Source organism: Nycticebus coucang, chromosome 1 (genome assembly GCF_027406575.1).
Source record: "Nycticebus coucang isolate mNycCou1 chromosome 1, mNycCou1.pri, whole genome shotgun sequence".
NCBI lineage: Eukaryota > Metazoa > Chordata > Mammalia > Primates > Lorisidae > Nycticebus > Nycticebus coucang.
The window spans coordinates 112,001,764-112,013,364 of NC_069780.1; the positions used below are offsets into that span (position 1 = coordinate 112,001,764).

The following is an 11,601-nucleotide window of genomic DNA, read 5'->3' on the forward strand; positions in this document are numbered from 1 at the left end:
AGGTCACAACCTCTTTTGTTGATGGATTTTTACTTTTTGAGTTGATATTCTTTGTGGATAGTATTACCTATACATATACCCAGCTAGGTTAAGACACTGAAAACATGTCATAAACATTCAGGCCATATAATGAGTTGAAGAAATTTACTGAAGTACCTTATTTGCCTTCATATTCAACGAATACTATGATTTAAAGCAGGGGTCCTCAAACTTTTTAAACAGGGGGCCAGTTCACTGTCCCTCAGACCGTTGGAGGGCTGGACTATAGTTTAAAAAAAAACTATGAACAAATTCCTATGCACACTGCACATATCTTATTTTGAAGTAAAAAAACAAAATGGAAACAAATACAATCACACTGCCTCATGTGGCCCGCGGGCCACAGTTTGAGAACCCCTGATTTAAAGGGTGAAGTTGATTTTAGAACCATTGTTCTTTGTGTTTATTTTTATGGATTAAATATGTCAATTCAAAATGTACCAATGATTAAAATGCCTTGATATCATTCTGCTTTTCCAGTTTAATTGCTACCCAGAAATTGACCTCTTTAAGCAGAGATCTAAGAATCCAGTTGTTCTACCATTACTCCCCGTTCAATCTGTCAACTATGGTGTACCAGAACAGGCAAGGCCCTATGATGAGCCACTGCAGGGGCATCAGAAGGCTTAAGGACACAGTGTCCCAGCCGTAAGGGAGCGTGCAGCCTCTCTGAGAGGTCAGCGGGGAAAGTCAATGAGAGAACTAACCATCTGAGGTGGGAAACTCAAAGTTCTAGATACATAGTTTAGACAGCAAGAAGCGATACGGCAGAATTCAACATTGCGGCCAGATAGTCTTCATGGTGCTTTGACTTTGAATTATAGACTATTTCTTCCTCTTTGCCGCTATTTAGCTTCTCTAGAATCCAAAAAATCCAAAAACTTTTCTTGGACTTCTTAAGTTTGTTATTGTCTTTTAAGAATTTGTTCTCTCATTTCCTGGGATGGTGGTGACCAGTGTGGTGTCAAACGCATGTAAGTTCATACAGGAATTTGACAGATAAGAAGAACGGTTTCTGTTTTCCATTTGTCTAATGGAGAGTCAGGAACAAACCTCCCCTTTTTTCTTAGAAGATAAATTTAGCAAATATATCTGTGATAATTATTTTTTGTGCATTTATTATCCTTAACAACAACAAAAATTCATCTATCCAAATAAAAGAAAAAAATCTCATCTATTCAAATGTCTTAGTTTTTAAACATTAAAAAAATTCTTTCCTTATGTTTGGTTTCATTTTTTTCTACATTATAGATTCATAATCACATAAACAAATACAAATTATGGGTAGAATATAAAAGAGGGGCTGAAACATTGTGATTGAATTATTTGGAATGTATTGAATTTGATTGGCTAAAGAACAGGGAAATTCTTTTTTTTTTTTTTTGAGACAGAGTCTTACTATATCACCCTTGGTAGAGGGCCATGGTGTCATAGCTCACAGCAACCTCAAACGCTTAAGTGATTCTCTTGCCTCAGCCTCCTGAGTAGCTGGGACCACAGGCACCTGCCACAACACCCAGCTATTTTTTTTTTTGTTTCAGTTGTCACTGTTGTTTAGCAGGCCCGGGCAGGGCTTGAATCTGCCAGCCTCAGTGTAGGTGGCTGGTACCTTCAGTGTAGGTGGCTGGTACCCTATTTTGAGCCAAGCCAGAACAGGGAAATTCTTAATCATGAAAATAGTGTAGTAAAAATCAGCGAATTTAAAATTTCATCATCTTCATTGTTAATGGCAATCTTTAAAGTCCAATATCTATCTAGATTTTTGTCTTCACATTGACTTGTTCATGTAGTCATTTTCCTTCTGTGGTCATGATACATATTTTAGAATCAGAATTACTTGAAGGCTGCAGTGAAGCCGAGAGAGTGTCTGATCCAACCTCTTCAATTTACAGATTTAAAAGCTAAAGCTGAGAGACATTATGGGACTGACTGAGGTCACGCAGCAAATCAGTGAAGGGCAGAGACTGAATCCCCAAGTCCTCTGAAGACGTTACTGGAAGCATTAGACGAAATCTTGCTTTGATATACGAAGTAGAAAACAGCTCAAACTAATGTGCAATACGTCTGTAATCCCACTGTGACAAACTGGAATTTTAGGGTATCTGGGGCAATATGCATGTGTGAGTAGCATGTTATTACATTTCCCAGTGCCCACAGGTACCCCTCCTCTGTAGACCTTCCTGGATGAGCTCCAGGTGTGGCACTGTAAACAACAGAAACATTTTTTTCTGATGACTAATTAAATAAATATATTTCACAATTTCCTGGATATTTAACATGAAATCTTAACTGGTTTACTTGGTTTATTTGAAAGTCAGAGTTATCTATCTGTGACACTGTTGCTTGTCACTTGTGGTTTGTGTGGTATGACCTTACCCATAAGTCTCCTGGAACTCACTGAGGTTATTTAAAGAGGTGGCAGTAAAATCTGCTTGTTTAGTCTGTTGGAATGGGCAAGTCTGAAAGCCTGGTCTTTCTGAGATGGTTTAGTCTCTTCTGAAAGCAGAAAACTTAACTCAAAGGTCTCATTAAGGAACTTCAATATCTGACTAAATCATCAAACTAAATCAGTTAATAGTTAAAATAAGCTGTAATTTAAAAAACTTACTTGTCAGCATATTCAACTATGTCTGTAGTATTCTTGGTTGACATTTTGGCTGGAGAGAATCTTACCTAAAACAAATGTCACAGATTCAAAATATGTCCTCTACTACTTTATAGGTTATTATTACCAATTTTATTCTTACACAAATGTTTTAATTTTAAACAAAATATATACCACAAATCATAGAACACCAGCCCAGTTAATCTAACACATACCTGCTTTGTGTTGTTAATGACTAAAGCCAAAATTAAGTTCTATGAGGATATTCGAGAGATGCATTTCATAAATTTGATATCACTGTCAGGAAAAACCTTTAGGAAAATTCAAAATTAAATATCCACTGGTTATCGACTGACTCACTCGAGAAAACCTCACAGAGTGAATTCTTCCTGACATGCTGAGTTCTAAGGGGGATAAACTAATTTTCAGAACCAAAACCCAAAACTAGAAAACTAGTCTGTATGAGTACTTGGATTCAGATTATTTTAATCAGTGAGAAATAAAAGCACAGTGAACAGATGGTTATATGCACACTTAACTGACAAATTCGAATCTAGTAAATGGTACTACTAGAAAGTTCTATTTTCATGAAAGTTGTTGATTTGAATGACTCGCTGTTTGCATTCGCTGAAAATGCTTTAGCCTCTAACATTCTTTTAAGTTTAAAAAACAATACACAAGTTCATCCTAACTTTTTTCCTTTTATTTAGTCATAAACACATGGATCCATATGTGAAGTACAATGTGGTGCTTTTTTAATACAATTTGGAGTGCTTACATCAAACAGTTGATCCTAATTTTAATAACCTATCACTGAACTGGGTTTAATAGTGAGAGAATGAGTGGTTCCTCCTTAGTTATTCCTCGTCAGCTAAAAACTTAAAATATATTCCTAAGTTTTTTCTTTGTGTTATTATATATTATAATGGTGGCAGAATATGTTAAGACCTACATACGGAAAGAATTCCTTTTGCAAATGCCTACAAACTACTATTTTTTGAGCCCTAAGAAACTTAATTGGAAACAGCCTTCCTCCAAAAAAAACTTAAGGAAAAGAAAAAGGTAAGTTCATTCTCAGGAAGGCAGTGAAGTGCACCTGGCTGTGGTCTCTCCTGGCCTGCCTCAGGGCAGCCAGGCAGGACAGCTCACCATGCAGTCACCAGCCCTGTGACACAGCCACGGCCCTCTCCCTGTTGTCAAATGGGGTCTGCAGTGGGTCTGATGCTCAGAAACCCAGCCTCCCCCTAGAGAAGGATCTGCTGATCCACTGGCATTCAGCGTCTGCATCATGGAAATAATCCTGGATCCCTAGAGGAGTGGACTGGGCTTCTGGCCTAGTGTGTGTTTTCACTTCCATTTCCTCCTGGACCCTGAGATCCTCCCTTACCAGCAGCCAGTTCTTTCCTTCTCATTACTCCACTGCTCCCCCTGGTGTGTGTGTGTGTGTGTGTGTATTTTCTGTATTTTCTCAGCAACTGGTTCATCCCTGCCTTACACTTTTGGCAACCCCTAGCCCTAAGTATTTGTGGAATAAAAGAGTATACTGGGTCCAAAGGCACTAAATTACTGGGCCATTGTCCTTCTTTGTCTTTATGGAGTACATGTCTAACAAATTAGATATGTATCTGTTTTATTTTACACCTACACCACACACTTTTAAGGGGCGAATGTTAAATGTGACAATGGAGGAAAACTTGGAAAAAAATAGAAAAGTTAAAGATTCAGAGAAGAAAATCCTCTCTTCTAATTCTACTACCTAGAACAAAAGCCATTCATATGGTGGCAAAATTATTTTAATTTATTAAGCAATTTTTATGTGTCTAAGATAGTATTTAAATTTTTGTATTTTTATTAATTAAATATGGAAGTCAGTTCTGTTTTGTACCTATTCCTACAGGCTAGGATGTTGTATTAATATGTAGTAAGTGTCTCACAGTCCAACAGCTTGGTGACAGTTATGGCATTTGTTTTCATGTATGCATTTTCACTGATTTCATCATAATATTTTAAAATGGTATAGTTGTTTTGGGCTTGTGAACTATATAAAGTACTTTCTAGTGTATGATACAATTTCATTATTTCAACATTAGTGTAAGGATGACATTAGTTTCCTCACGCAGCTGAAATCCTTCCTCATCACAGAAAGAACTTAAGATGATTATTTTTATAGTTGAGGGTTTTGAGGGTCAGAGAAGTAATGGACTTGCTGGAGATCATGTGGATGGACAGTAACCATGCTGTAGCTGTTGAGTGAGTCTTTCCCCCTTGCTGAGCTCTTCACTGAAGACGGACCTCACACCAACTTTGGAGGATAGGCCTGATTAGCCCATTTTAAAGAAGAGGAAACAGAGGTTAGGAGATCATCCAAAGTTCCACAGTTAGCGTGTGGTACGTCCAATAGATACCCAAAGTTAGTGCTCAATATTACGTCAGCTCTTTCCAGAACAAGAGGCTGCATGGGCTGATGAGGGGCTACCGAAGTATGAACAGAGTCTAAAAGCACTTCCTGCTTTGAAACTTCTTTCTAATTAACAGGGACGATATGATGAGTACTAATTAAAAAGAACATTCTATTTAGCTATTGTCTTTTTCATGTTAAAGTCTACACCTTGGGTTTATCTACACCTTTTGAAGCTTCATAACAAAATAAATCATTACCAACTTTGAAAAAATGTTTATCTACCTATATTAAAAGTCAGTCCAATTAATGTATTTACAGATCAAGACCATTTTCTTTCAGCTTATGCTAACATCAGTCACTTTGTCAAGGTGGAAGAAAGGAGACATGTGGGAAGAGTGAAAAGAAAAACTGTTCTTCCTTCAAGCTTTCTGAGCAAGCCTAAGCCTTAAAGAAGCTAAGCAAAATGTTCTATTTTTAATATGAACATAAAAGGGTACTTGCTTTCTTTTCTTGGTCAGTAGGTGAGCCAGGAGGGGGGCCATCAGGTTCATCTGGCTGTTCCTGGCCAGTCTGGGAGGCACTGGGAGAGGCACTTTTGTTTACATCTGTATCTAGGCAACCAGAATGCTGAATTAGCCCAGGAACTATGGCAAGTGAATTTTTGCAGTGGCAGCAATGTGTTTTCCTTGAGAGGAGGTTCTGTACACATAGCTAAGCTTAAAGGGAGACTTCCAATTTGTTTTACCCGGGCCCTCTGCCCTCTCCCCATCTACAGTTCACCCTCTCCCTCCCATCACAGCTGCAGTCAGCAGAAGAGCATGTCCTCTGGGGTCCCTCTACACAACACTTAGGAACTTTGTTGACATCAAACCATTCTCAAATAAAAGGAAATAATTTCTTACCCTATTATTCCCAAACCATCTGAGGGCATAATATTTCTTATTATTTATTTGTAATAAGAAATAAGAATAAGAGAGTGAATGAGGTAACACCTAATCCCAGTAAGAGTAGCCCACATCACAAAATCCCAGAGCTACAGATGGTGTGGGCGTGGAGAGAAGAAAACTCTTATGTTGCTGGTGGGACTGCAAACTAATACAGCTTCTGTGGAAAGAAGTATGAAGAATCCTCAAAGAGCTAAAAGTAGACCTTCCATATGATTGTGCATTCCCATTGCTAGGTATTTATCCTGAAGAAAAAGAATCATTCTACGATAAAGACATTTGCATTTTCATGTTAACTGCAGCTCAATTTACAATCGCTAAGATGTGGAAACGTCCCAAGTGCCCATGAACCACGAATGAATCAAAAAATTGTGGTATACGTGTACCATGGCATACTATTCAGCCATGAAAAGGTGGAGACTTTACACCTTTTGCATTTACCGAGATGGAGTTAAAGAACATTCTCCTCCTCAAAACAAAAAAACAAAACAAAACAAAACAAAAAAAAAGAACATTCTCCTCTGTAAAGTATCACAAGAATGGGAAAGCAAGTATCCAATGTACTCAATACTAATATGAAACCAGTACATGAACAACTACATTCCCACACTAGAAAAAAACACAATTAAATTCAAGTGGGGGTGGGGGAAGAGGAGAAAGTGGGGAGGGAAGAGGAGAAGTAGCAAGGGGAGAGGGTTTAGTGTGTTCTCACCTAATGGGCACGATATAGGGGCGCTTGGCACACCTCCTGGGTGAGGGGCTCAACTACCACTAGGACTTTACCTAATGGATGCAAAGAGTGTAACCTAATAGTGTTATCCTCATATTAATCTGAAATAAAAAAACAAAATAAATAAATAAATAAATTTGGAAACTGAAAAGTAAAAGAGAGTATGAGAAATTTAGACGTAAGCAGTCCATGAGATAAGTACCTGCACTCATGATGCCTGATTTCCCAGCTTTATTTTTGGTCGGTTTGATTTTTTGAAAAGAAACAGATTTTTTTTTTCTTTCTCAGAAAGCCAAAATACTAAGGAATCTTGTTTGCATCCTAATTAAAGTCTTCATGTCTCTGGGGCGTCTTCCCCAGGGTGACTTCCCAGCATTGTGACAGCAGGAAGGGTCTGTGATGTCAGTGGGGCTGGCTGCTGGGGACCAGCCTCGGACTGTGGTGTAAGTTCTCTCTTAGTGGCTGATAGAGATGAGAGGATGAGGGAAAAATGAAAAGTCAGAACTCAAAGAGAAAGTTTTTTAAGAGCAGCTGGGTCAAGTGTTTGTCCACCTTCAAAGCATGAGGACTGTGGAACAGCCCCTTGCTCCAGGCTAGCTCCGTTTTTATTACACACGTCATTGTTTTAATCATTAATCTAATGGGGGAAAGCTAAACCCTTATGGTTCTTGCTGGGCTTACATTTTTTAACTAAGCTATTTCTTTAACTAACTATGATAATTAGACTGTTTTACCTCTTACTATTATTTCTCTAAGTTTTTATGATCTTAACACAAACAGCATGGGACAGGAAACACAGTCCAGGAGCAGGATGTTACAGCAGACCTCAATTAGACTACTCATACAAATCACAGGAGTGGCAATCAACACTCAGGAAGCCATGTGCTCAGACAGTTGGGCATTTCTGATCATACCGAGGTGACAAAAGAAAAGATATTTTTCTCATCTTTCCCTGAGGGACTTTTTCTCTCTTAGAGAGGTTGAGACATTCTGCATTCTCTAACTCCCCCAAAGAACTCACTCTGCCCGAGAGGGCAGCCTTACCGGGGCAAGCCTTGCCTGCTCAGTGACCTCACAGCCGAGTGGCACTGGGCGAGGGGTGAAACTCCAGCAAGATGGTTTCCTCGTCTTAAAGGGCCAGGCTTCCAGGCACTGCATTTTGCATCAGATTTTGGGTTTCTCTGATCCACTTCTCTTCTGTCTCTGTTCCCTTTGCCCATCATCTGCAATCATTTTCTTAATTCAATTCCTTAAACTACTTATAATGAACAATTGAATATTGGTTTCAAGCTTATTAAATCATTTATAGCAATGCAAGCTTTATATCAAGATATGACTCTTCCCTTAAGTACCCATATTTCCACCTGCAACTGGCCTCACAATTTTAAGTTGTTAATTTAAGTTCCTGAGATTTAGGAATTTTGAAGGTTTTCCATAATGTTCATTGCTATCAAAATCACTAGGTCATTCACTTATTTTGTAAGGCCAGAGTGACTCCATCTTGTACTAAAGGCCAGACTAACTCCATTTTGCTAATAGCCCACTGCAACCCCCCTTCCTATTGCAGAAACTAGCTCTTAAGCAAACACACTGCAGAAACAGGAAGATTAACTCAAAGTTGCAGAACTTTGCGAAACCATAGTCCTGTCTTTGCACAACACCCATCCCTCACCTCCTTGTGAAAACCCCTATCATATAGATTTAATCTTGCAAGATTCTGCTTCTGTAAAAATCCACTTTGCTCCTAAGGACCCTCTCCTAACTGAAAGCATAAGATAAAAACCCCGCTTCCCTGCTTGTAGGGGTCAAAGTTCTTTAGGTCTGAGCCTGCTCTTGACCGCAGAACCCTAGGCTCAACTTAGCCTCAGTGTGCTGGTGTATTCTCTATAATTCCACTTGTGTCTTCTAGGCATAACAGTTTGTCTCACTGGGTGGGAAGAGGCCAATGTTAAACCAGTATTTCATACATTCCTCTGATTTCTTCTTCACAGTTTGATAAGAAATCCGTTACCATCAAATTAGATAAAGAGAAAAAGGAAATGCTTTGGTGTCCCCAAATCTTTCTCCAAGTGTGCCAGTGAGGCCAAGCACTCTGAGCCACTAAAGGACTATCACACACAGTGCAGAAATAATGACAGGTGACATGGATCGGGTTTTACATAAATAAAAATATTGGACTTTGGCTTTTCAGAGGAACTATTGTTCAGTTATTTGGCCAAAATAGAGTGAATTGTTTTAGCTCTAAAATGTTTTTTGGCATTTTAAAATTAGAATTTGTATATTTTCTTAATATTTTGTGGACTTCACATACAGAAATAATGCTGTTGGCTAAGTTACTGTCCAAATTATTGTGCCAGATTTGTCTTGCTCCGAGAACACATGATATTCAGGATGCTGAGTGACAAATTTTGATAGCAGAGGTAAAGGCCAGCCATCATTTTGGCTTCAGTGGCATATCTCTAGTACTAAGCCTTTAAACTCAGAGGTGCAGTAGTTAATGATTTGCATGTAGCTCCAAAGGCTCATAACACCACCTGACTCATCATTTTATCTAGTGTTAAGGGAGACTGACACACACCAGGGACTAAGAGCAAGTGGCCATGGATTCTGAGAGAGTGGGTGGAAACTCTGACTTCTCAACCCACCAGCTGTTTACTTTCTCAGCTTTCTCCTCTGTACAATGAGCTTATAATATTGATCTTATAAGGTGGTAGAGAGGATTCGATGCACCCGTGCACTTATGGTGCTCAGCTAAGTGCCAGGCCAGGAACCCCACTAAAAGGTAACAATCATCAGTGATTATTTCACAAGTTGGAAATTATCCAAGAAATAGATTTTACACAGGGGCTGTGTTGAAATGAAAAACTGGATTTGACCTTGCTTAACAATTTTTGAGATTCTTTCTCTCCTTAAATTCAGGTTTTTTATTTTTTAATTAATTTTAAATCATAGCTGTGTACATTAATGCGATCATGGGGCACCATACATTGATTTTATAAACAGTTTGACACATTTTCATCACACTGGTTAATATGGCCTTCCTGGCATTTTCTTAGTTACTGTGTTAAGACAGTTATATTCTATATTTACTAAGTTTCACATGTATCCTTGTAAGATGCACCGCAGGTCTAATCCCACCAATCAACCTCCCTCTGCCCATCCTCCCCCCTCCCTCCCCTCCCACTCTCCATTCCCCAAATTCTTAGGTTATAACTGGGTTATAGCTTTCATATGAAAGCCAAAAATTAGTTTCATAGTAGGGCTGAGTACATTGGATACTTTTTCTTCCATCCTTGAGATACTTTACTAAGAAGAATATGTTCTAGCTCCATCCATGTAAACATGAACAACATAAAGTCTCCATCTTTCTTTAAGGCTGCATAATATTCCATGGTGTACAAATACCACAGTTTATTAATCCATTCGTGGATCGATGGGCACTTGGGCTTTTTCCATGACTTAGCAATTATGAATTGGGCTGCAATAAACATTCTGGTGCAAATATCTATGTTGTAATGTGATTTTTGGTCTTCTGGGTATATACCTAGTAGAGGAATTATAGGATTGAATGGCAGGTCTATTTTTAGATCTCTAAGTGTTCTCCAAACATCTTTCCAAAAGGAATGTATTAATTTGCATTCCCACCAGCAGTGCAGAAGTGTTCCCTTTTCTCCACATCCACGCCAACATCTCTGGTCTTGGGATTTTGTGATACGGGCTAATCTTACTGGAGTTAGATGGTATCTCAAGTTAGTTTTGATTTGCATTTCTCTGATGATTAAAGATGATGAGCATTTTTTCATATGTCTGTAGGCCGTGTGCCTGTCTTCTTCAGAGAAGTTGCTCTTAAATTCAGGTTTTAAATGTACTTGGCTAGAAAAAGGGGCTCCACTGAAATGAAGGTGCTACCTGGTTTGTTCTCTAAACATAAATGGCCGTTCAATGCACATACTAGGTATGTATCATTGTACATAATGCAAATATGTCATTGGCTTACATTAAGGTTCGAATGTCCCTCCCAAAACTCATATTGAAATTTAATCACCATTGTAACATTAAGAGATGAGGCCTTTAAAAGGCAATTAATGCAGTTACTGTTATCGCAGGACTGAGTCAGTTGTCACTGGGACTCCTGTGAGTTCAACCCGTTTCTCTCTCTCTGCCTTGAGTGCTGTCTGCCCTCTGCCATGCTATGGTGCAGCAGAAAACCCTCACCACATGGAGCCCCTGGATCTTGAACTTCCCAGCCTCCAGAACCATGAGCCAAAGAAACTTCTTTTCTTTACAATTTATCTAGTCTGTGGTGTTTTGCTATAGCAGTAGAAAATAGACTGAGACAACTTCCTACCTACCTGAAACTTAGATGTAAAAATCCTTCCTTGATGTTAATGACCTTCAAAGATTCTTCCTAATTTAGGACTAATAAAAGTATAGCTTGAAGCACGAAAACTGAAATATTCAATTTTGACCTTAAAAAGGACTTTATGTTCTTATATGTTCACTATAGATACAAAGCAATAATCCTGAAGTGGTAGTCAGTGAGGGGAACAGTCAGTGCTGGGGGTCAGCTAAGACAGACCACTGTGTGTTACTGTGCGCTACACAACCCTAGGGGCAACATTCACTTGGTACACTAGATTTTTAGGCATATGTCAGGAAAATATCTCATTGTAACAAAGTGAGTATATCAGGACAGTTTTCTGGTAGGTGGGAGTAAAGGGTCTGAGAAAGGCACACCTATTTCTAACACACACAAGGGTGCACGGGCATGCACCATCAATGATAAGCCACACATATGAGCGCAGTCCCAGAAGATTTTAATGGACTTGAAAATATCCTATTGCCTGTGACAGTGCAGCCATGGTGATGTTGTAGGGTGATG

General features: G+C 38.9%; 1 protein-coding gene across 1 annotated transcript in view; it reads right to left on the reverse strand.

The window, feature by feature from the left end:
- FAM81B (family with sequence similarity 81 member B) overlaps positions 1-7,039 on the reverse strand; it is a 67,595-nt gene extending 60,556 nt beyond the window's left edge. The window contains 3 exon segments of the mRNA XM_053596025.1: positions 2,648-2,712; positions 5,547-5,656; positions 6,922-7,039. Of these exon segments, the coding sequence (XP_053452000.1) occupies positions 2,648-2,712; positions 5,547-5,656; positions 6,922-7,039 (293 nt within the window).
- Between the last annotated feature and the right edge of the window lie 4,562 nt (positions 7,040-11,601).